We start from the raw sequence: 26,392 nt of genomic DNA on the forward strand, positions 1-26,392 counted from the left end.
TTACGGCGCTGGACTTTACTGTAAGTGAATGAAGTTATTTGCTGGCCGTCTGTAAATTTGGGTCGTACAATGTTGTCAAATGCATCAAAAAAAAATCACAAACCAGTGCACACAGCAGGTCCACGGCCTCCAAAATGAGCTCCTGGTGTCCAATCCGAGTGACTCCCAGCTCCTCCAGCTCGGCGTGGCTGATCCTCAGCAGCCGCTCGCCGCACACGCCTCCACGCTTAAACACGCCCACATACTGCTGCAGACAGTCATCCAGACCTGAAAAACACACGTGCACAGTGAAAGTGCTCAGGTGAGCCGGTTTACTGGACAAAAAAAGAAATGTTGAAACATTTACATCTCCAACAAGGTCAGCTCAGTCCCTCAGAGGGACGAATTTGCAGATGCTAACCCAACATTCAACACCCAATTTAAAGCCAAACACCAACTCCTGGTCGAGACTGCAGGTCACGACACACCAACCTGTGCACAACCTGGATTGATTACAAGAAAGTCTATGACTCAATGCCACACATGGATCACTGAATGCTTGGAGCTGTACAACATCAACAGGACTCAAAGAGCCTTCATTAGAAACTCAATGAAGCTGTGGAAAACCACCCTTGAAGCCAATGGGAAGCCACTTGCACAAGTGTCCATCAACTGTGGGATATACCAAGGTGATGCTCTGTCCCCACTGCTGTTCTGCAGAGGTCTGAACCCCCTCAGCCAAATAATCAACAAGACTGGCTATGGATACCGACTCAGAAATGGGTCCAACATCAGTCACCTCCTCTACATGGATGACATCAAGCTATATGCTAAGAGCGAGCGTGACATTGACTCCCTGATCCACACCACCAGGATCTACAGTACTGACATTGGGATGTTATTCGGGCTCGAGAAATGCAGTCGGATGGTGACAAAGAGAGGCAAGGTAGTCCACACAGGAGGGGTCTGACTCCCAGAAGGAACAATAGCAGACATCGAGGACAGTTACAAGTAGCTTGGAATTCCACAGGCAAATGGCAACCTGGAGCAGGAAACAAGGAAAGCTGCAACAGCTACAGTCAGGAGCATAAATATTTGGACAGAGACACATTCTTTCTACTTTAGTTTCTGTACATTACCACAGTGAATTTGAAATAAAACAACTCCGATGCCATTGAAGTGCAGACTTTCAGCTTTTATTCCATGGGTTGAACAAAAAGATTGCAGAAAAATGTGAAAAACTAAAGCATTTTTAAACACAATCCCTTCATTTCATGGGCTCCTAAGTAATTGGACAAATGAAATAACTGAAAACCAAGTGGTCATTCCTAATATTTGGTTGAAAAGCCTTTCTGTTGGCAATGACAGCCTGAAGTCTTGAACTCATGGACATCACCAGATGCTGGTTTTCTCCTTCTGAATGCTCTGCCAGGCCTTTACTGCAGCGGCAAACAGTTGCTGTTTGTTTGTGGGCCTTTCTGTCTGAAGTTTAGTCTTCAACAAGTGAAATGCTGCTCAGTTGGGTTAAGATCAGGTGACTGACTTGGCCATTCAAGAATATTCCACTTCTTTGCTTTAATAAACTCCTGAGTTGCTTTGGCTGGATGTTTTGGGTCGTTGTCCATCTGGATTATGAATCGCCGTCCAATCAGTTTGGCTGCATTCACCTGGATCTGCGCAGTGTGTCTCTGAACACCTCAGAATTCATTGGGCTGCCTCTGTCCTGTGTCACGTCATCAATAAACACTAGTGTCCCAGTGCCACTAGCAGCCATGCACGCCCAGACCATCACACTGCCTCCACCGTGTTTTACTGATGATGTAGTGTGCTTTGGATCAGGAGCTTCTCCACGCCTTCTCCATACTTTTCTCTTGCCATCATTCTGGTAGAGGTTGATTTTGGTTTCATCTGTCCAAAGAATGTTTTTCCAGAACTTTTTTTAGATGCTTTTTGGCAAAGTCCAATCTAGCCTTCCTGTTCTTGAGGCTTATGAGTGGCTTGCATCTTGCAGTGTTCCCTCTGGATCTACTTTCATGCAGTCTTCTTTTGATGGTAGACTTGGATATTGATCCGCCTCCCTCCTGGAGAGTGTTGTTTACTTGGTTGGCTGTTGTGAACGGGTTCCTCTTCACCATGGAAATGATTCTCCCATCATCCACCACTGTTGTCTTCCGTGGACGTCCAGGTCTTTTTGTGTTGCTGAGTTCACCAGAGCTTTCTTTCTTTCTCAGGATGGACCACACTGTTGATGTTGCCACTCCTAATACTGTAGTAGTTTCTGGTTTCATGTTTTTTTTTCTGTTTTCTCAGCTTGATGATGGCTCCTTTCACCTGCATGGAGAGCTCCTTTGACCGCATGTTGTCTGTTCACAGCAAAATCTTCCAAATGCAGCACGAGTCCTCTAATCAACTCCAGGCCTTTTATCTGCTTCACTCATGATGACATAACAAGGGAATTGCCCACACCTGCCCATGCAATAGCATAGAAGTCAATTGTCCAATTACTTACCATGAAATGAAGGGATTGTGTTAAAAAAATGCTTTAGTTTTTCACATTTTTCTGCAATCTTTTTGTTCAACCCATGGAATAAAAGCTGAATGTCTGCACTTCAATGGCATCTGAGTTGTTTTATTTCAAATTCACTGTGGTAATGTACAGAAACTAAATTAGAAAGAATGTGTGTCTGTCCAAATATTTATGCTCCTGACTGTAAACACCTCCAACGAATCAGGCAAGTCCTGAGAAGCCAGCTCAATGGCAAGAACAAGACCCGGGCAATAAACAGCTATGCACCTCCAGTTATCAGATACCCTGCAGGAATAATAAGATCTCCAAAAGAAGAGACACAGACCACGGATGTTAGGACATGATAGTGACGGAAACATCAGTAAGAAGGAACATGAGAAACTGGAGAAATACCAGGGACTCAGAGAAGAACTGGAGAAAGCCTGGAAAGTGAAGGTGACAGTGGTGCCTGTGGTAATTGGAGCACTCGGGGCAGTAACCCCCAAGCTGGAGGAGGGGCTACAACAGATACCTGGAAAGACCTCAGACCTCTTAGTCCAGAAAAGAACAGGAACAGCTAAGATACTGCAGGACCCTCAAGCTCCCAGGCCTCTGGTAGAGGACCCCAGCTAGAAGTATTTATAAGTACTTAAAATATAGCAAGCATCTTAAATAAGCTTAATAGGAACTTCTCATTTTTATAGTGAAAAACAAAACAAACAGTTCTTCTCCGTTTTATTTTCCCTGCAAAAAAGTGCTATTTTCCTGTACTTTAGTCAAAAGCAACAATAAATTACTTTTCTTTTCTTAAAATCCTCTTGTTTTTTGTTGAAATTAAGTGCATTAATATACGACTCACCTCTCAAACCTGAAAATGGACTCAGAATGGCGGGAAGCAGCGCACACGACTCTGCTGGATTGTGTAACGCCTTTGGGTTTGTGTGGGAAGGTCTCTCTAGATCCACTGTGTGGGTGAGTGTGTGAGGTTGTGTGTTTGAGTGCGTGTCCGTGTCTGGCTAGGCCAAGTTTGCCTACTCAAAGGAAAGCAGATGAAGACAGAGCGCATAGGCTGCAACCCCCCGGCTCCAAAAACACAATTGTCTCCAGCTTCTAACCTTCTTCCAAACATTCACTCGCAGGAACCAGCATCGATTTCCCCCAGTTGAGTCACAGCTACATAATACACTCATCTATCACAATGCGTGTGAGAAGAATAGGGAAAGTCACTGCAAGTGGCTAAAATATGTGGAGGGGCGGGGCCTAGAGATACGGTAATCGAGCGCGCGTAAACATCGGTGGGAAGGAAACGGAGACAAATATCATCACAATCTGATGTGCGTCTGAGCTATGAGCAAGCGAACTATTGATTCGTTCTTCCAAACTGCGGCTAGTGTACTAGTGCCAGAGTGTACAGCAGGGGTCTCAAACTCGCGAAGCAAACCACGGCTCTCATCATGCACGGCTGTTACGGCAGCACACCGCTCCTGCGGGAGATGGTCAGCTGAGGAGCATAAATGTCCCACACCTACATGCGTTACAGCTAACAGGGCTCTAACATTAAACACGTGTGAGCGACAACACGATTTAAAACAGGCAGGGAAAGTGCAACAGTAGACGTGTTTAAGATGAACCAGCGCCCGGGGGGGGGGCATGAAGGCGAAGCTGCAGCGAGACTGAAGGAGAACAGGAATTAGGAGTTGTCCTTAACATTCCATTTAGTTTTAATATTCCTCTCCCCCTAAGTATGATCTGTGATTTGTGATATTATATCTTTTATAGTTATTTTACTGTTTTGTAATGTATGTAGCCTTTTTAAATCAGTTGGTATTTTAAATTATTTTAATTGATCAGTGAACTACAAAAAACCCATCAGGACACATGTCCCATAATGCATTGTTTTGTAGTCTGTAGGGCAGCTTTCAGTCAGTGCAGTACTAAATTTCCAGCTGCGTTCGCTCTGATTGGTGTCTTGCTTCCGCCCCTTTCTGGTGATATTTCTGTTTTGATTGACAGGTGATGTTGGAGCAAAAACAAAAATATGTCTCACACCAGGTGATCTGTGCAGCGTTGCGTCCATCTGTGTGATCTCAAATTTTTGTGCATCTTGGCTGCACCTATTTGGTGTCGCCAACATGAATTTCCATCCCCTAATATTTACATACATTTAAGTATTGTTTGAAACTGTGAAATGACCGAGAGGTTACTACGGTAATCACTTGTTACTAAAAACTTTTTTTTATTCTAAATTTATGGTATTTTGTTTGCTATTTGTACTGTCATGACAGCGATGCTGCTGTCAGTTTACCTTCTTGTTGCATCTTCAAAAGTGCAGAATAAAATGTGACACTGAATTAGACACATTGTAATTTCTGCATCTATTATTAAAGTATTTATTTGTAATACAGTCAGAATTAGTAGATCTGGTTAGAATGCTGATTTACGGTATGCGCCCCTAAATTTTCTGGTTGTGCCCCTAAAATTTTCAGTTGGGGGCCACAGTGCTCCTAGTGAAAAAAGTTAATCTGGAGCCCTGCTCCAGCTAGCTCACAGCCCCTAACCCCCCCTCAGCAGTGTCGTAGCTATCCAGCCGTCCAGTTCTGATCCAGATTCCAGCTCAGACCAGGAAAACAAAGATGTTCATGGATCTATTTTCCTGACAGTGCTTGATCAGAATGGAGCAGATCAGGGAGACTGTGGCCCGCTGAACAACTACCAGATTTTTTAATGACATCTTTTTGTCTGCACCTGATTTTGAACAAAGAAATACTGAAAACACCAAACACAACAGACACAATTTTCATCAGAGTGGGTCTCTATTGACGGTCATCAATGTATCAAAAACATTTAAGATTCTTATTTTTTCAGCTTTTATGCAGCTGCTGCAGATTCATAACATAATTTCTGCATGAATGCATAATTTACCTGTTCTTTTCCTTTTTTAGATTTGATAGGATGCTCCGCGCTAAGGAAACCAGACCCTACCTGCCCGGATGGGACTTGATGGATACACTAACAACCTATGGGGCCAGAGGAGGTTGATTTGTCTCTTCTAGCTACTTGAGGAAGACCATGAAGATGTACCTTTCTTTATTTGTTTGATTATTGGGTTTCTGGTGACTGGGATTTTAGGATTTCTGATCAGTTTCAGAGCATCAAACAGGAAGAGACGTACTTTGTGCAGCGGCACCCCAGGCGGTTGGAACTCACGCCGACAGTCACATTTCTATGTCCTCTTTAATGAACAGGGCAGAGTGCTTGTGACCTCTGAACTTGTATGGAACGTGGATGACAACTTAGAGAATCTTTATGTTCGGATAGAAAGAATCTGGATCAAATTATCTCAAATTAAGATCAAAAAGTGTGTCAGACCAGTGAGGGACACAAGTCTGCTAACGCCAAACATTATAATCTAATCTGACCGGTCTAGAGCTGAACATGCCTGGACTTTGGCTCTTAAACATCTGTTACAGTTGCTGAATGACAACATGGCTGCCGCTCCACCAGATGGAGTTTCATGCACTGTCGTGTGTGACAACTCTATAACCCAGGACACTGTCAACTTGAGGAAACTGTTCAGAAACTTGGACTGGAGCTCAGAGAAAAATCTATTCTGATAGAGGAAATTCTCTGTGTCTGCAGACTAAGTACATCCAACATCTGCAGCACTCCATCAGCACCAACCGCTCCCTGTCTCAGACCCTTCCGTGGTTTGGAGAATTTCCCGCTTAAGCCCATTCCACCGCCACAGACAGCAACATCATCCAAATATGTGGCAGTAAAAACAACGGGTGGGAGCGCACGGACACCAACAACAGCTCTGCAGTGGAGGCCAGGAGTCCACAGGACCTACATGAAGACCAGGCCTGTAATACACCACTAGGTGTCACTGTGATTTACAAAGGTACCTACCTGTTCTGTTGTGAAGTCTCGCGGGATTTGTAGAAGATTTGTGAGATTCAAGATGGTGGAAGTAAAACAGTGCATGAGACAGTTTCCTGGCCTGTTTTGTGGTCTATTAAATTTAAATTCAAGGTCTTTAAGAAAGAACATTACATGGTCTCAGAATAGTGGATTTTCTGTAAACCCCTGTCTACACATGGAGTCCTACGGCGTTCCTATCCCAAGGATGGACTGGGATTGCCTGAACTGAAGCTTCCAGAAGTATGGAGGAAGTTCCGACAGCATGCAGAGCTGACCTGATGTTTACCGGATCCCTACGTGAGAAGGATGAGGCAGATAAGTGCAGCTATTTACTATTATGGGTTGGAGATAAAGGATGTGATGTTTATAACACGTGGAACCTCACAGCAGATGAAGCTAAAAAGCTGCAGACATACTATGACAAGAACACTGAATATATCACACAGAAGGCTAACCCTATATACGCCAGATACAAGTTCCAACAACAGATGCAAGGTGAACATGAGACTTTTGAGCAGTTTGTCACCGAATTGAAGTTATTAGTCAAGGACTGTGGCTACCCTAACAGTGATGAAATGGTTCCTGATCGCATCGTTTTTGGCACAAACTTCTGTGCGTGAAAAGCTTCTTAGCCAAGGGGCAGAGCTTACTTTGGACAAAGCTATCGACATAGCAAGATCCCATGAGCTTGCAAAGCAGCAATTAAAGACAATGGTAAGCACCAAAGAGCACAGTCACCAGGACACGCTTCATGCAGTCTCCAGAAAGCAGTACAGATCTGCTACACCACAGAAAGCTGTAAGGCAAACAGATGAGACAGGTGCCTCCAAGATATGGAGCCAGTGTGCACGGCAACACAGCCAAAAAGACACGTGCCCAGCGAAAGGAAAGCAATGCATAAAGTGCAAAAAGTTTAATCACTTTGCAAAGGCCTGGAGATCGAAAACTCCTTTCCAGCATAAACCTCATCACAAGATGTTACATTCAGTGGGAGAAAGTAAGAACAGTCTTCAGTCAAGTGATGAAGAGACAGGACTGTACATTGACAGCATAACAATGGAAAAGGCCAAAGTAATGAACAAGCCTATGCAGATTTGGAGCTTGACTCACCATCTCGCAAAGTTAGATTCAAAGTAGTTACCACTTGGAGGAGTTTAAAGACGTGTATCAGGGCATAGGAGTGTTTCCAGGGGTGTTAGATGCCAGATCAGGCTACTGGAACATCAAACAGAGTCATGAATGTTCTCTGTTAACCACATTTAACACTGTTTGGTAGATACCGCTTCCTCAGGCTACCATTTGGCATCATCTCAGCACAGGATGAGTTCCAGAGGCGTGTGGATGAGACCTATGAGGGTCTTGACGGTGCCGCTGCCATAGTGGACGACATCGTGGTTTTTGGAAAAACCAAGCAGGAACACTATCGCAACCTAAGTGCAATGTTGCAGCACACAAGGGAAAGAGGTGTGAAGCTTAATCCTGACAAATGCCGCATCTCTATGCCAGAGGTAAGCTACTTCAGACACACGTTATCACATGAAGGGTTGAAACCGGACCCACAGAAAATATAAGCAGTCCAAGAAATGCAAGCACCACAGAACAAGACGGAGTTGGAAACAGTTTTCGGTATGTTCACATATCTGGCCCGGTTTGCACCACATCTTTGGGCCAGGCATTTATAGTGAGACACAAATAAATAATATAATATCAATATGATACGGTGTGGTTCCTGTTGAGTATTGCACAGAAAATATGTCGCAAATTGCACAGTGGAGAGTACGTTATAGTATTGCACAGTCCTGTGATATTGTACTTGAGAATTAGCTAGTTGCCCATGGGGGGGGGGGGTTGCAGTGATCAACTCGAGTGCAGCAGTCTGACTGGTTCAGGAAAGAAACTGTTCCTCAGTCTGGTGGTCCTGCTCTTTATGCTCCTCAGTCTCCTGCCTGAGGGGAGCAGGGAGAACAGAGGGTGTGAGGGGTGAGTGGGGTCTTTCAGGGTGTGAGAGGCCCGTTTCCTGCATCTAGTCTCAAAGATGTCAGTGGTGGTCATCAGCATGACATTTTATTTAAAGGTGAGATAATAATAATTCCACAGGAACTGAGAGAAGCCATGATTGAACGTATCCATTCAAGTCACATGGGAATCGAAAAAAGCAAAAGCAGAGCCAGAGACATTTTGTTTTGGCCCCAAATCGAAGAAGCAATCATGGCATGTCGCATATGCCAAGAGCGCCGCAGCTCAAACCCCAGAGAACCTTTATTGTCACATGCGATACCTGACAGACCATGGCAAGTGATAGGGACCTGTTTAGTTGGAACTCAAGAGACTACATTGTCATAGTCGACTAACTAAGCAGGTATTTTGAGTTAGAAAGACTTTACAGTTGTACCTCAGCAGGTGTGATTGCCAAACTCAAAGCAGCAAGGGCAAGATACGGAATTCCAGAAATCCTCATAAGTGACAATGGACCATGCTACAGATCAAAAGAATTTAATCATTTTGCAGAGACATTAGGATTCACACACACCATGACCAGCCCCCACTATCCACAGAGCAATGGACTTGCAGAAATGACTGTCCAAACTGGAAAACGCATATTGGACAAAGCAAGAGCAGAAGGAAAAGACTCATATCTAAGTTTAATTGAATACAGAAATACCCCAGTTGACAACCTTTACTCACCAGCACAGCTACTCATACGCCGCAGACTACATTCAAGACATCCCAACACACCTGAGCAGCTGAAACCACAAGTTTCCTGTCAGGAAAGTGTGCGCATGAAGAGAGAAGTTTGTCAGCAGCGTCGACAGACATTCTTTAACAAATGTGCTAAACCTCTCACCCCACTATCTGCAGGTACACCCATTTCTTACCAGCTAGAAGATGATTCGTGGAAACCAGCAACAGTTACCCAACCAGCAGATACAAACAGAAGTTATCACATCACAACAACTGAAGGACAAACGTAAAGACGAAACAGGCATCATCTGAAAGAGACATTCTGACAGCAAAGAAGTCAAGAGCGCAGAAGAAGTTAAGCAGCTGGTTTCTTTTTAAGACAATTGATTTTTTATTAAACAAAGATTTTAATAAATCTATCATGACTCACTCACAAACTGCATGTGAGGACTTTGCTGACTACTTCACGAGTAAAGTCAATGCTATTAGATCTAATCTTCAACCGGTTCCCACTTCTCTTTTTATAACATTTCATTAATTTTTTTAGGGTTAGGGTTATTTTTAATTTTTTGTCCTGTCCAACAGCTGGGCAGGCAGATGAGAACTGAGGGCCTCTTGTGTTGGACATATTTTACTTTTACAACAGGAGCTATTGATCTTCAGACAAACCAGAGGTGTGTCTGAATAAACCCCTTTTGTTATTGAGGCCAAACTTTATTAATTTCAACCATGTTTGAAAATCTTTGGGCTTGGCCCGAACGGAAAAGGAAATGAGGGAAGAAGAGAGAGGGATGTTAGGGGCGGGGGGGGGGGGGGGGGTAGGAGGATGATAATAGGAGGCGGGGGGGGGGGGGGGGGTAAGACCATGAAGCAGCGTAAAACAACAAGTTTACTGGTTGCTTATCATTACGGTACGGTTCAAATGTAGTACAAAAAGGGCGGGGCCTGTCCACACACACACTCAAATGTTATCACACCTGCTAGCTGCAGAAATTTCCACATGTCAACATGTACACAAAACAGACACAACATACACAACGCAGGGCCCCACCCGTGAAGGGTGCCCACAGCCCCAGACGAGCCCCAGACGAGCACCCCATCACCACCCAGGAGTTCTGGGCATCCCCCTGCCCCAACCCCAGATAGGAGCCAGGACCCCCCCCAAGGGAGATCCGCTCCGCACACCAGGCAGCCACCCACTCGGCCCACGGTTGGTCCAGGGAGAAGAAAGGAAGGGGCAGCCGCCCCCGCCGCCCAGGAGGGGAGCACCCTGGGGAAAAGGAGGTCCACAAGGGGTGTTGTAAACATGACCCGACCAGGCTTGGCCACAGTTGGAAATTAGGCGGGGCCCAGCGCTCAGGGGCAAGGACCAGAACCCACCCCACAGGGATACGGACATCCCCGGCTCAGGTGTAATGTGAACACCCCCCCCCCCCTGCGCGGAGAGTTCACCGCCGACCCCAGAAAAACCGGCACCCGGGGGACACGGCCGCCGTTGCTAAGGGCCTAGTCCCCCCCACCAGGGATGGGGTAGGGGACAGATGGTCGTAGGTCCCAACTTCCTTGTAAAATGTGTGTGCGTGTGGCATACACATTTACACATACACATACACATGTGGCATACGGCAACCATTGGAAGGGGGTCACTGCCAAGTAGCCCGCCCCAAGGCGCATCGCTGGCTAAACCCCCCACCCCCTAGTATGAGGTTATATGAGGAAGGGGGTAAGTTGGGGACAGCTGGTAGACTGTCCCCCGGTGGTCAAACAGCAGTCCCCCAGACCCCCCCAGGATAGGGGCCAGGTCCCCCCAGCCAAGGGGTCCCATCCCCGGAGGCGCAGACACCCCAGGCCCAGCACCACCCACCCCACACAGAGTGGAGCAAGAAAGCGCCCCCCCCCCCGGAGCAAGTCCAGGCCACCACCCACAAGCGCCGGCCCTGGAAGAGCTCTGGTCAGGCCTCGAAGGGACCGAAGCAGCCAACCGGCCGGGGCAACCGCCGATTGCCTCAGCGGAGACCCCGACCTGTCATCCCCCAAGGTCCCGCACCAATAGTGCCCCCCCCCAGAAAGCCCCCCCACAGGACAGGGCCGACAAGCCCCACCCCTACCCCACCCCAGACCCCGCAGCCAATGACAACCAGAGCGACCGGGGATCCCAAGAGGGTTGTCCCGTCCCGTACCAGAGCCAAGGAAGGGTTGATCCCAGCCCCATTGTTTATAAAGATGTCCAGGTTGTTCCAGATGGGTGTCATTTTGCACGGTTGAATTGATGATTTTGATAATTTGAGAAATTCCCACCAGGCTGTTAAAATGGCGTTTATACTAATACTTTGAAAACAATCCTGTTATTTAACTGTTTGGCTAATAAATGGTAGATCTGACAGGTTGATCTTTTCACATAAACGCCTGTTTCAAGTCTAACCATGAGTTGGTTTCTGGATTATTTTTTAACCATTTTAAGATGTATTGTAATCTATTTGCAAGAAAGTATTTGTGGAAGTTAGGTAATTCTAATCCTCCACAGCTTTTTGCAGATTTTAAAGTTTTTAGACTAATTCTTGCAGGTTTATTGTTCCATAGAAAGCTTGATATGGATGAGTCTAATGTTTTGAACCATTTTAATGGCGGTTGAGTGGGGATCATTGAGAAGAGATAATTAACTTTAGGTAAGATTTTCATTTTAACCGTGGCTACCTTGCCCATAAGGGACAGAGGCAGGTTGGTCCATTGTGTTAGATCGTCCTGTATGTTTTTCAGTAATGGGGTGTGGTTTAGCTGCACCAGTTCTGATAGTTTGGGGGAAAAATAGATACCTAGATATTTGATATTTCCTGATTTAAGTGGTATTGTGAGTCTTTGCTCCGCATTACTGTTTAGTGGTAATAAAACAGACTTATTCCAATTAATGGAGTAGTCTGATATGGAGGAAAATTCATTAATGATTGTTGCTGTTTCATTTACAGAATGTAAATTACTTAAAAACAGTAATATGTCATCTGCATAGAGACTAATTTTATGATGGCTGTGTTGGCTGGGTGGTGGTGAGGCCCCTTCTGAAGAAGAGTAACTTGGACCCAACCATAATGGACAATTACAGATCTGTATCCAACTTACCAATTTTTAGGTAAAATTATTGAAAAACTTGTTTTTACTCAATTGCATGATTTTTTAAATGAACATGTTCTTGAAAAATGTCAATCTTGTTTTAGGACAAATCACAGTACTGAGACGGCCCTTTTAAAATTTTTAAAGGATCTCAGAAATGCCTACGACTCGCAGAAACTTTCTGTTTTGGTGCTGCTAGATCTTAGTGCCGCCTTTAACACGGTAGATCACCAGATTTTATTAGACAGACTTAGGAGTCGGGTCGGCCTCTCAGGAACTGCTCTTAAATGGTTTCACTCCTATCTCAAAGATCGACACTTTTTTGTAAGTATGGATACTCAGTCCTCAAGAAAACGTGAAATAAGTTGTGGGGTTCCCCAGGGTTCAATTTTGGGTCCAATACTTTTTAATTTATATATGTTGCCTCTTGGGGATGTTATCAGGAGACACTGCCACAGACAGCAACATCAACCAAATATGTAGACTTTCACCTGTGAAGCAATGACTTTCACAGCTACGCTGATGATACACGGCTTTACATCGCCGTGTCTCCCGATGACCTTGAACCTGTCAACATTCTTTTAAACTGCATTTTAAAAAGAAATTTGTGGATGGCAGAAAACTTATTGCAGCTTAACCAGGACAAAACTGAAGTTTTGATCATTGGTTCTGAAGACAAGAGAGAGACGATTTTACCCAAACTTAGGAATTTTAAACCTTCTCAATGTGTAAGAAACCTGGGCGTACTTTTTGACTCTTGGAGTTTTATTCTTCACATCAGAAACATTGTGAAAACAGGATTTTATCATCTTAAAAACATTGCCAGAGTCCCCCCGTTTTTTCTCTCTTGCCAGCACAGAGGTGCTAATGCATGCTTTTATTTATGTTTCCTGACAGCAGAACCAAGCCAGACCTTTTCTTTATGCTGCAGTTCTTCGTTTTTGTTCAGGGTTCTACTGGGGGAACTGGATGGGTGGAGGGAGGAATCTGGGTTAGGGAGGGGTCCCATCTGTGTGTTATTGTCCTGTGTTTCCTGTTTTAAATAATTTTCATACTTAATGATTATTTTATCTGCTTTTATGTTAAGTGCTTTGTGTTTTTCACCAAAATGAAAGGCGCTATACAAATCAATAAAGTTTAAGTTTGAAGTTTGAAATGTAGTCTGGCTGTGAAAGCTGGGATTTGTGGTCCTTAGGCTGTCTCTGTATTCTTACTCCCCAGTACAATGTGGGAGTGGGATGCTCCTTGAAGCTGCGGTAGGCTGAGATGGTGTACTATTTTATATCCTATTTTATGTATTTTTTCTTTCACAAACACTCTGCTCTGATGAGAGCAAAAAAAGGCAAATGTTTGCTTATTTTGGCTCAACTGTTTTTCTCAGGTTTTTTCCCTTTTTTCCCCATCTTTGAAAGAGCAGTTTCATTCTACTCGTACTTGGTGCAACAAATTCAATTCAATTACTCCTCTGTTCTTAATAAACAGTAAAACTAAAGAAAAAGTCCCAAAATTGGAGATGGTAAACAAATAAATGGAGAGCCTGATGGTGACAATGAAAGTAAAGCTAAAATGTTTCTGTTTTTCTTGTCAGAAAGAATTCATTCCTGCAAACAAAGACAAGTGTTCCTGCATCTTCCTTCTATCATCTTCATCACTTTTATCACAACTACTGTTATCGTGAGTCAGATTCAGGACAATTTGCATTACCAGAAAACCAGAGTGAAAACGTATGAAATTCCCTCTTCAGTAAGTATTCCCAAACCCCTACTGTGTTGGTTGTTGGGTTGTTCTTGCCAGCAGTAGCACAGCTTTCACACAAAGCAGGCGTCTGCTTTCCTCAAAGTTAAAGGAGTGTTACTCGCAGCAGACGGAGCAGAAGTGAAGCTGATTATAACAATGCTGGCTGGCAGAGTGTTACTCTGAGGCAGTTCAGGTCACAGCAGCAGACGGGGAGACGAGCGGGGCATCATCAGCGTATCGCTGCCAGTCACCCTGAAGACCCACCAACCAAGGTGGGTGTGGCTTCAATGCTCAGCAGCACAAAGGGAACCATTCCAGCTGATTCACATGTGCAATCCTGATGATCAGGAGCATCAAGCAAGGCCCTTTAAACAAGTATTTTCCCAGAAAGGTATGAAAACTGCTAAAGTTAATCCCATTTCATAAAACTGATGACAAGCATAAAAAAATAAAAACTTTTTGTTCACAAGCTAAATTCTTCGTGCGCAGGCCTCTGGTGAACGCCGCGCAGGCCTCTGGTGAGTGCCGCGCAGGCCTCTGGTGAACGCCGCGGAGGCCTCTGGTGAGTGCCATGCAGGGTTCAGGCGAATAATGGAAGACTTTTGTTTGCTTTGAGTCGGTTTGCATTGCATCATTTTGCGTTGCATCAGTTTTATTTGCGTCGGTTTGTGAGACAAGCTGCAGAAGGTTCCAAGGGGTTTTATGGTTCTCCGGTCAGACTGGGAGAGCAGGTCTTTGATTATTTACGTCAACGTCAAAGTCAACAATAATAAAAACCCAAATATTTAACCAAAATTCAAAAACAATACAAGCGCTTTGATCTTTAGGTTACTTTAATAGTCTTTGTAAAAATATAAAAGTGAAAAATATTTTGGAGCTAAATAAATTATTTCATTTTTACATGTTTTGTTGTTCAACAAATAAAACTTGCAACTTTTAATTATCAACACTTTTCAAGTATGAGCTGAACTATGCTGTTTATAGGTATGACAGAACTGAATCTTCTGCATAAATCGGGTATGGGGGGGTAGAGATAAAAAACAACAAACTTATATTAAATTTTTATTAAACAGTTTCAACGGTTTCAGTCAATTAATATTTTTTTTATTTTATGAATTACCTACTTTTTTTTTTTTTTTTTTTTTTTTTTTTTTTTTCTTTTCTTTTTTTTTTTTAACTTGTCCTGTCCAACAGCTAGGCAGACAGATGAGAGCTGAGGGCCTCTTGGGTTGGACATATTTTACTTTAACAAGAGGGGTTATTAATCTTCAGACAAACCAAAGGTATGTCTGAATAAACCCCTTTTGTAATTGAGGCCAAACTTTATTAATTTCAAACATGTCTGAAAATCTTTGGTGTTGGACCGGACGGAAAAGGAAAGAGGGGAAGAAGAAAGAGGGACGTTAGAGAGAGGGGGGGTAGGGGGTGATAATAGGAGGGGAAGGGGGATAAGACCATGAAGCAGCATAAAGCAACAAGTTTACTGGTTGTTAATCATTATGGTAAGGTTCAAATGTAAAAAAAAAACAAAAAAAAAAAAGGGCGGAGCCTGTCCACACACACACTCAAATGTTATAAACACACTTGTTAGTTGCAAAAATGTCCACCTGTCGACATGTACACAAAACAGATAGTGTTCACACGCATACTTATGCCTTAAAACCAACTAGTGTGAAATATTTCAGTCATTCAGTCTGTTGAGCTGACACCTGTGCTCAGGTGAGTGTTTATGTTCTTCTAAAATGGATGGTGGAACGTGAAAAGAAGGAGGGAGAGTGCCCAGCCATCCCCACCCCAAGACCCCCACCGCACCAGCAGCGGCAGCCGGATTCCCCCCAACACCACACGGGAACCGGCAGGGAACAACCGCCGCCCGGGCGACCAAGCCCGCCACCCAGGCCAGGGCCAGCAGGGCCGCCGCAAGGCCCCCAGAGCCAGAGAGCAGGGAGGCACGGAGGGAAAGAGGGCGCCGCCCCAGCCCAACCAGGAGAGCAGCCCCCCCGCCGCGCCGGGAGAACCCAACGCAGGGCCCCACCGGAGAAGGACGCCCACAGCCCCAGACGAGCACCCCACCACCACCCAGGAGTTCCGGGCATCCCCCCGCCCCAACCCCAGGTACGGGCCAGGACCCCCCAAGGGAGACCCACTCCGCACTCCAGGCAGCCATCCGCCCGGCCAACGGTTGGTCCAGGGAGGAGCGAGGCAGGGGCCCGCCGCCCCCGCCCAGGAGGGGGGAACCCCGGGGAAAAAAGAGGGCCCACAAAGGGTGTTGTAAATATGGCCCGACCAGGCTCGGCCACAGTTGGAAATTTGGCGGGGCCCAGCACTCAGGAGCAAGGACCAGAACCCACCCCCCAGGGACACGAACACCCCCGGCTCAGATGTAATGTGAACCCCCCCACCGCGCGGAGAGAGCACCGCCGGGCCCAGGAAGCCAGCACCCCGGGGACACAGCCGCCGTTGCAAAGGGGCCCGTACCCCCCACCAGGGAAGAGGCAGGGGACAGATGGTCCTAGGTCCCACCTTCCTTGCAAAATGTGTGTGCGTGTATGTGTGTTTGAGAGAGTGTGTGTGTGAAAGTATGAATTACCTACTTAATATCTTTTGGAATGATAAATAAAAAGTTACATTCATTTTAAAAATTCATCTTTTTCATTTTTGACACAGATGAGTCGCTGGAGCAGCACTCCAAACAGCTGATCAGAAACTGTTTCTTCCAGTTGAGGAATATTTCTAAACTACGGAAAATGGTGTCATAGGAAGATCTAGAACTTCTTATCCATGCCTTGGTTTCTACACGGCTAGACTACTGTAACAGTCTGTTTTCCTGTCTGAATAAGGAGCTGTCTCTCCTGCAGCAGATCCAGAACTCTGCTGCGAGGAACTTGACCCGCACCAAGAGAAGAGATCACATCTCCCCTATCCTCAAAGCTCTTCATTGGCTCCCGGTTGCTTACCGTTATCAGTACAAAATCTTAGTTTTGACTTATAAGGCCCTTCATTCTCAAGCACCTCCATATGTTTCTGATTTGATCGCCCCCTACAGACCATCTGGTGCACTGAGGTCTGCGGATCAGAACCTGCTGATGGTCCCTCCCACACTGTTCCGAACTAAAGGAGACAGATCCTTCCAGGCTGTCGCTTCCAAACTCTAGAATGAGCTTCCACTGTCCCTGCGTTCCCTGGACTCTGAATTCTTTTAAAAGTCAACTAAAAACGTTTTATTTTTGCAAAACATTTGAACTCAAACTGCTTTTATTGGGGTTATGTGGTTTATGCCTTTTATCTTTTATGTTTTGTATATATACATATTTTAACCTCTGAAGCACCTTGTGACTTCTATCTGTGAAGGGTGCTGTACAAATAAAATGTACTTACTTACAAATATTTACGCATCATTTCCTATTTAATTATTTTTTCTTTTTAGTTCTTTTAGACTGAGAACATGCACACAGCCAGCCGTGTCTATTTGAATTTATCAGATCTAAGTGCAAACCTCTGTGAATAACTTCACTCAGGAGCAGCAGAAGAACTGGACTCATTTTCCATAGAGCTGTTTTTGCTTCAGGAAAAAAATACATTTTCCCGCCCAGGTTTTTCTATAAATTGATATGAGATCGCTGTAATGCCAGTGTGGGTTTGCTCTATAATGAGTCTGTACACTCACACCTGTATCTCTGTACAGTATCCGTGCTGGAACGCTAAAGTACAGCATGGTGTGCTAGTGCTGCAGAAGGCATGATTCAGAGCTGACTCACACACTTAACTCCCACAGAGGCACACTTTTCACAACAGCAGCGAGCCAAACTCCCACAAACAACCTCCTCTTCTCTGTCAAACACAGCTAACAAAATCAGATTTTTTTCTGATTTCTGCATGTTGGAAAGATTCATGAAATAGGTGTTTTAAATGGACTGAAGCGTCAACAACAGCATATCCTCAGTCTGCTGCTTTGGAAACCAGGGATGTTAGAAACATGGAAGATCCTCCAAGACAGTTCAATCTAGGGATGGGCTATATATTGGTGTCAGTATCAATACCAGCCGATATTTGCAAAACTTGAGTTTATATATATATATATATATTAAAAAAACAAAAAACAACGCCCCTCTCACCCTTCCCCGGGTGGTTTCTCCTCCAAGCTGCAGTATCTTAGCTACTCCCAGCACTGCGCTTTTCTGGACTGTAGGACTCCAGACTAACTTTTTTCACTAGGAGCACAGTGGCCCCCAACTGAAAATTTTAGGGGCACAACCAGAAAATTTAGGGGCGCATACTGTAAATCAACATTCTAACCAAATCTACTAATTTCCACTGTATTATGAATAAATACTTTAATAATAGATGCAGAAATTACAATGCGCTGTATCAAATTCAGTGTCACATTTTAATCTGCACTTTTGAAGATGCAACAAGAAGGTAAACTGGCAGAAGAAGGTAAACTGTAAAAGAATGGGCAATGTTCACTGGATATCAGAACAATGGATATAGATACCTGAGATCAGAGAGAGGCTCAAAAACTGATGGAAATTTATGTTGGTGACACCAAATAAGTGCAGCCAAGAAGCACAATAAGCGTGTTTGAGATCACCCAGGTGGACGCAACGCTGTTCAGATCACCTGGGGCCTGTTTCAGAAAGGAGGTTCAACCAACTCTGAGGTTAAACTTGAACTCTGAGTTGGTCTATCGAGAGATTAACAACTCTGAGTTTTCTGTTTCAGAGCAGCTGATCGGAGTTAGGTCAATCAACTCTGAGTGGACTGATTCGGAGTTAAGCTTGCGCACCGCGACTATAAGAAGCCATTTTTAATGGAGTGCAGATATTACGAGTCACCATGGCAACCGTGGAAAAAAAGAGGTCTGCGTATTTTTCGCCAGCTGAACTTGACGTGCTGCTGCAGAGTTACAGTGAATATGAGCACAAATTCCAGAAGAAAAGTAACACCGCTGCATCTGCAAAACAGAGACAGTTACACCCCAGTTACAAAACATAGCTGCTCAAGTTAATGCGCAAGTTTGCATTTAAATCATTGTTATAAAATATTGGCTGTAATAACTTTCTAAATAGCGTAAGGTGTGAAATAAAAAATGGCGATATTAAGGTGTACTTTTGAAGTGTTATTCCTGGTGTAATTGCATGAAATGCTGCATAGTGTACAGAACCAATCTGGGGGAAAAATGCATTTAACGTCGGTAATGTTTAGATGACTTTTTTGTTAACCTTCCCCTCTTGCAAACGTTGGTCAGTTTAATATTAATCCATGCAATTGTGTTTTTAAAAGTGAACTCTTGTCTACCCTTGTATTGATCAAGTGGTATAGGTTTATATGGGATTAAGAAAGTAAGCAGTACTAGCAAATTGTGTTTCCAAAAAGTAATTGTTACATTTCTATGAAGACTCTCATTCATCCAGGTTGGTTCCATTGTAGTAGGTTTAGGGGATGTCATCTGGACTTGGTTTTAAAGTTGGAAGACGTTTCACCTCTTATCCAAGAGGCTTTGTCAATTCTGGACCCACCTGAGTCGTTAACCGCTGAAAGAGACGACCAATTTGGAGAGGGAGTCACTGACTCCCCAACCCCCAGCTGAGGACAAAGGACTATTAACGACCCGACACCACATAGGCTAAGTGGACAACACCTCCAGTTTCAGGTCTGACTCCTCCCCCATGAGCGCATATATACCAGCTCTTAGACCAGCTATTTCAGAATTGACAAAGCCTCTTGGATAAGAGGTGAAACGTCTTCCAACTTTAAAACCAAGTCCAGATGACATCCCCTAAACCTACTACAATAATTGTTACATTAATCTAATTCAATGTCCCTGATTTCATTTTCATGTAGATTCAATCCTGCAGGAATTAAAAGAACATGGCAGCAGCTAAAAATGAAGTATAAAACATAATTCAATCAGGTCAAATGTGAGCATGTCATGGATGTAGGCTTTGTTGACAATATTTGACATATGAAACATCTACATAGCAATACATATCTAATGTTGTTTTCATTGTATATATGCAATTGACTGCAACGAAAAACGGTAACGCTCAAACAAAAACGTATGGAGAAATGACAAAAAATCGAGTCTAGGTCTCAAAATCCTCGCTTGACGTAAATGTAATTCTCTACGAATTAATGCAGCCTCCTCGTCTATTGGGTCCTCCAAAAAAGGACAAGCCATTCTTGTCACTTAGACCGTCTCTGTGTGACGGAAATGTGGGCAATGAAGGTTAAAGCGAAAAATACCGCTTCATCTTTAAAAAGGGGAGGGGACCGGCATAAACCATGAGTTTAGAGAATAAAACCTGATCCCGACCAGGTTAGGTTCACAGCGTAAGTAACCATGGACACTGACTCCGAGTATAAGTTACCTCTCTTTCAGAAACGGGTTTGACTTACTCTGCTTTCTCTGGTTTAACAAACCTCCCATTCTGAAACGGAAAATCCAGGGTTTCCCTAATTTCAGGGTTAACGGACTCAGAGTTTACACTTAACCTCCTTTCTGAAACAGGCCCCTGGTGTGTGACATAAATTTTTGTTTTTGCTCTAACATCACCTGTCAATCATCACAAAAATATCAGGAGAAAGTGGCGGGAGCAGCAAGGTCCTAACCTACCGAACGCAGCTGGAAATTTAGTACTGAACTGACTGAAAGCTGCCCTATGACTACAAAACAATGCATTATGGGACATGTGTCCTGATGGTTTTGCAGTTAAGTGAGAAATTGAAACAATTTAAAATACCAATTGATTAAAAATAGGCTACATCCATTACAAAACATTCAAATAAATATAAAATATATAATAACACAGATCATACTAAGGGGGAGAGGAATATTACAACTAAATTGAACTGAATTGAACTTCAACTTCCTGTTTTCCTTCAGTCTCGCTGCAGATTCGCCCCCCGGCCTGGTCTCCCCAATGATCCAGGCGAGCCGCTGGTTCATCTCAAACACGTCTATCGTTGCATTTTCACCACGTGTTTTAAGTGTGTCTCGGACTAAACCGTGTTGTTGCTCGCACGTGTTTAAAGTTCGAGCCCCGTTAGCTGTCACGCATGTAGGTGTGGGACATTTATTCTCCTCAGCTGACCCGACTCCCGCGGGAGCGGTGTGCTGCCGTAATAGCCGTGCATAAACCGTTTGGTTGGGGGGATGTGACGCCGCGCGCTTAACCGTAACCTCCGTATCTGTGTGACCCAGAGAAAAGTTCAGCACGGACTGCATGCATTTAGAAATTTACGAGCGAATAGATACGTTCTAAAAAGGAAAGTAAGGAACTCCTTCATGTGGTCCGGGGAGGGGGCGGTCAGGTTTCCTGCTTTCAAGCCCGGTCATTGTCACGCCCCCAATAGTCATTTACTCCACTGTGATTGGTTGGTTTGTCAGCTCCGCACACAAAAATGAAAAGGTGTCATTCATACAAACTGGCAGGACGCATTAAAATTAAACTTTCATTTCAAAGTGGGGGCCACAAATAGCCCACGGGCCGCGAGTTTGAGACCCCTGCTGTAGACTCTGGCACTGGTACACCAGCCGCAGGTCGGAAGAATGAATCAATGGTTCGCTTGCTCATAGCTCAGATGCACGCACAGATTGTGATGATATTTGTCTCCGTTTCCTTCCCACAGATGTTTACGCGCTCTCGATTATCTCAAGGCCCCTCCCCCTACACGCATTTTAGCCACTTACGCGAGTGCGTGCTCTCGTCTCATGAGTATGTGTGCGAGTTTGTGTGTGTGTTTGCGTGCGTGTGCGCTCGCGTCTCATTGATTATTTCATTGATCATTGACGTGCCCCTTCCACGTTTAATGTATAAAAAATACGGAGGGTGGGGGAGGCAAATTTACTGGTCGCACATGTGCGACTGGATGTAAAATTCAATCGCACACTCTCAAATTTGGTCGCAAAATGCGACCAAATGGTCGCAGTCTGGAGCCCTGGACTGAGAGGTCTGAGGTCTTTCCAGGGATCTGTTGTAGCCACTCCTCCAGCTTGGGAGTTACTGACCCAAGTGGTCCAATTACCACAGGCACCACTGTCACCTTCACTTTCCAGGCTTTTTCCAGTTCTTCTCCGAGTCCCTGGTAATTCTCCAGTTTCTCATGTTCCTTCTTCCTGATGTTCCCATCGCTTGGTACTGCCACATCCACCACAACGGCTTTCCTCAGTTCTTTGTCCACCACTACAATGTCTGGTTGGTTCTCCATTACCATTCTATCAGTCTGGATCTGGAAGTCCCACAGGATCTTTGCCCTCTCATTCTATACCACCTTTGGAGGTGTTTCACATTTTGACCTTGGGGTTTCCAGTCCATATTCTGCATACATGTTCCTGTATATTATTCCAGCCACTTGATAGTGGCGCTCCATGTATGCTTTCCCTGCCAGCATCTTACAACTTGCAGTTATGTGCTTGATTGTTTTAGGCGCTTCTTTGCACAGCCTACACCTTGGGTCTTGTCTGGTGTGGTAGATCTGAGCCTCAATTGCTCTGGTGCTCAGGGCTTATTCCTGGGCTGCCAGGATAAGTGCTTCGGTGCTGTCCTGTAGGCCAGCCCTTTCTAGCCATTGGTAGGACTTCTTGATATCAGCCACTGTAGTTATGGTCCGGTGGTACATCCCATGTAGAGGTTTGTCCGCCCATGAGGATCTGTCCTCCAGCACTGTATCCCCTGCTCTCCATTGCCTGAGACATTCACTGAGCACAAAATCAGTTGGGGCCTCGAGCTTGGTGTATTCATGGTTCTTGGATGTTTCATCCTGGACAGTGGCTTCTACGCTCACTAGTCCTCGGCCTCCTTCCTTGCGGCTAGCATACAGTCTCAGGGTGCTGGATTTGGTATGGAACCCTCCATGCACGTTGAGGAGCTTTCATGTTTTAACATCCGTGGTCTGTATCTCTTCTTTAGGCCATCTTATTATTCCTGCAGGGTATCTGATAACTGGAAGTGCATAGCTGTTTATTGCACGGGTCTTATTTTTGCCTTACTCGTTGGAGGTATTTAGCTGTTGCAGCTTTCCTTGTTGCCTGCTCCAGGTTGCCATTGGCCTGCGGAATTCGAAGGTACAGGTAACTGTCCTCGATGTCTGCTATTGTTCCTTCTGGGAGTGAGACCCCTCCTGTGTGGACTACCTTGCCTCGTACATGTAGAGGAGGTGACTGATGTTGGCCCCATTTCTGAGTCGGTATCCATAGCCAGTCTTGTTGATTATTTGGCTGAGGGGGTTCAGGCCTACGCAGAACAGCAGTGGGGACAGAGCGTCACCTTGGTATGCTCCACATTTGATGGACACTTGTGCAAGTGGCTTCCCATTGGCTTCAAGGGTGGTTTTCCACAGCTTCATTGAGTTTCTAATGAAGGCTCTTTGAGTCCTGTTGATGTTGTACAGCTCCAAGCATTCAGTGATCCACGTGTGTGGCATTGAGTCATAGGCCTTCTTGTAATCAATCCAGACTGTGCACAGGTTGGTATGTCGTGACCTGCAGTCTTGGGCGACTGTTCTGTCGACCAGGAGTTGGTGTTTGGCTCCTCTGGAGTCTCTACCAATGCCCTTCTGTGTGTTTCTCATGTAATGATCCATGTGCCTATTTATCTTGGTTGCAATGATGCCTGAAATCAGCTTCCATGTTGTGGACAGACTGGTAGTTGAATGGGACTGCACCCTTTGAGGGATCCTTCTGGATCAGGATCGTTCGCCCTTCCGTTAGCCATTCAGGGTGAGTCCCATCTCTTAGCAGCTGGTTCATTTGTGCTGCCAGGTGCTCGTGGAGTTCGGTGAGTTTCTTAAGCCAGTAGGCATGTATCACGTCAGGGCGCGGTGCTGTCCAGTATTTCATTCCTGAGACTCTTTCTTGGATCTCAGCCACTGTGATGGTTACTGGATTCTGTTCAGGGAGGTTGCTATGTTCTTTTCTCAGAGAGACCAGCCACTGGGCATTGCTGTTATGTGCCGTCTCTTTCTCCCATATACTTTTCTAGTACTGTTCAGTTTCCAGCCTTTGTGGGTCTGCTCGGCTGTTTTGACCCTGCCACTGAGCGTACACTTTCGCAGGTTGAGTTGCTAACAGCCTGTTTATTTGTCTGGCTTCATTGTCTCTTGTGTCCCTCTTTAGGCGGCTGCTCAAGGCTAGGAGCCTTTGTTTGGCAGTTTCCAGTGCTTCAGGTATGGGCATCTGGCTGTATCTCTTAGGTACTTGCTTTGTCATTGTACCTCTTTGAGCCTCGGTCAGCTTACTCGCATCCCTCCGAGCTGCCTTGATTTTGGCCTCTAACCGTTGCTTCCATGGTGGGTACAGTTTTCTTCCATGGTTGCTCTTATATCCAAGCATCTAAAGGATCACTGCTGCTGAAGTGTAAACCAGTTCATTGGTTTCTGGTTTTTATATATATTCATCTTCTTTACCGTTTATTCCCTTTCTGGGTCACGGGGTTGCCAGAGCCTATCCCGGCCACTTGGGCGTAGACAAGGGATGCCCTGGACGGGCCGCCAGTCTGTCGCAAGGTAGAATATCCTCCATCACACATCCATTCCCTCTCACACTCACCTATGGACAATTTAGAGTTGCCAATCAACCTATGAAGCATCTTTTTGGACGGTGGGAGGAAGCCGGAGATCCCGGAGAAAACCCACACATGCACGGGGAGAACATGCAAACTCCACACAGAAAGGTCCCCCATTGATGATGTGTTTTTCATGTCCCCCAGCCGGGACTTGAACCGGGGCCTTGTTGCTGTGAGGCAAGAGCGCTAACCACTGCGCCACCGTGCAGCCCGTTTTTTTATATATATATATAAATAAATAAACGCAACACTTTTGTTATTGCTCCCATCTATTATGGTATGAACTCAAAGATGTGAAACATTTTCCACAAACACAAAATAACCAGTTCTTTGAAATATTGTTCACAAATCTGTCTTAATCTGTGATAGTGAGCACTTCTCCTTTGCCAAGACAATCCATCCCACCTCACAGGTGTGCCATATCAAGATGGTGATTAAACAGCATGATTATTGCACAGGTGTGCCTTAGACTGGCCACAAGAAAAGGCCACTCTGAAATCTTGTGTCCTGCATTCTGATTGGCTAAAAAGTCACTCCGCTTCTTCTCTACCTGTGCGTCAATAACATTGCAGTTTAAAGTGTACAGGTACGTAAAACAGCTTGCCAAATTTACATTACGTACGTGCAAATCATCTTGCAATTTCGAGTTTCTCTAAAACCCATAGAAAAAAAGAGCGACAACAACTGCCAATCACTATGTTCTTCTTCCGAACAAACACACCTGCACCGCGGGCTTCAAAAGAAGAAAACACTGCAGAGCGGAGTCAGGATGCAGCAGCTATGTCTGAAGAGCAGTAAATACACCTGAGTCACTATTTGTCCCACTGTACTTTGAATTTTTTCATGATAATTTTAAATTTTCTCCCGTTTAATCCTATTACTCGGGTTGCGGTGGGCGGGGCTAATTCCGCAATTTGAAGCCTTCTGTTCACATCGATGATTAAAATTATTCTTTGTCAGTACAGTGCAGAAGTTATTTGTTGGAAAAAAAACATTTCTAAAGTACTTTGATTTGTGAAACAAATGCTTGAGCCTGTAAAATGGCCTGTTCTTTCTTTTCAATGTATAATAGAGTATTTAATTGTATATTAATTGTAAGAAAAAAATAAAGGTTTCTACTTCATGGATTTTGCCTATCACGGGTTCTTTTGGAACGTAACCCCCGCGCAAAACAAGGGTTTACTGTACATATATGGCACTTTTCTACCTTCCTCGAAAGCCCAAAGTGCTTTACAGTCACATACACATTCACGCACTGGTGGCGGCTCCACTGCCAAACACTGGCGCCAACCTTCCACCAGAGGCAACGTGGGTTCAGTGTCTTGCCTAAGGACACTTTGACACATGGATGGGCAAGGCGGGAATTGAACCCCCAATATTTGATTGGAGGTCGACCGCCCTACCACCATACCACGGCCGCCCCATTCTGTTTTTTATAACTCAAAGAGTAGATGCATTAGAGTCAAGTGGTTGTGATCTGAAGCAGCGATTAAAGGTCAGGGGTCATCCATCACCCTTTGCGGCAGAACAGGCAAAAACTTTACAGGGATTTTTTTCCAGGCGATATGAATCACAAATAATTTGTGTTGCTAAAGATTTTGCCTTCATATAAGTGTCATTATTACTGTTTGGGAGAATAGATGACAAACTGATAATTAATGACTGCGTTAATAAAAAATCTTGTTTAATATTCACATTATTTAAGTAGCATATTTAGTATACTAATGAATACACTACGGAGTTAACCGCTTGCAATCCACGCTACGCTAAGCTTGCAACGGAACTACTTCTACCTGGCTAAAACACCGCTAGCCTTAGCTTAGCACTTAGCATTGCTTCTACCTCTTTTCCTGCCCCATGTGCCATATGTTCAGTGAGGATCCTGCCTCCATTAGAG

General features: G+C 44.7%; 1 protein-coding gene across 2 annotated transcripts in view; it reads right to left on the bottom strand.

The window, feature by feature from the left end:
• The window catches only part of cnksr2 (connector enhancer of kinase suppressor of Ras 2), a 68,551-nt gene that overhangs the window by 34,687 nt on the left and 7,472 nt on the right, over positions 1-26,392 (bottom strand). For both annotated transcript variants that reach the window (XM_023949961.1, XM_023949960.1), the window contains exon 2: positions 104-267. In XM_023949961.1, coding sequence (XP_023805729.1) covers positions 104-267 — 164 coding nt within the window. The remainder of the gene's footprint in view (positions 1-103; positions 268-26,392) is intronic.

This window comes from Oryzias latipes, chromosome 20 (assembly GCF_002234675.1).
Source record: "Oryzias latipes chromosome 20, ASM223467v1".
NCBI lineage: Eukaryota > Metazoa > Chordata > Actinopteri > Beloniformes > Adrianichthyidae > Oryzias > Oryzias latipes.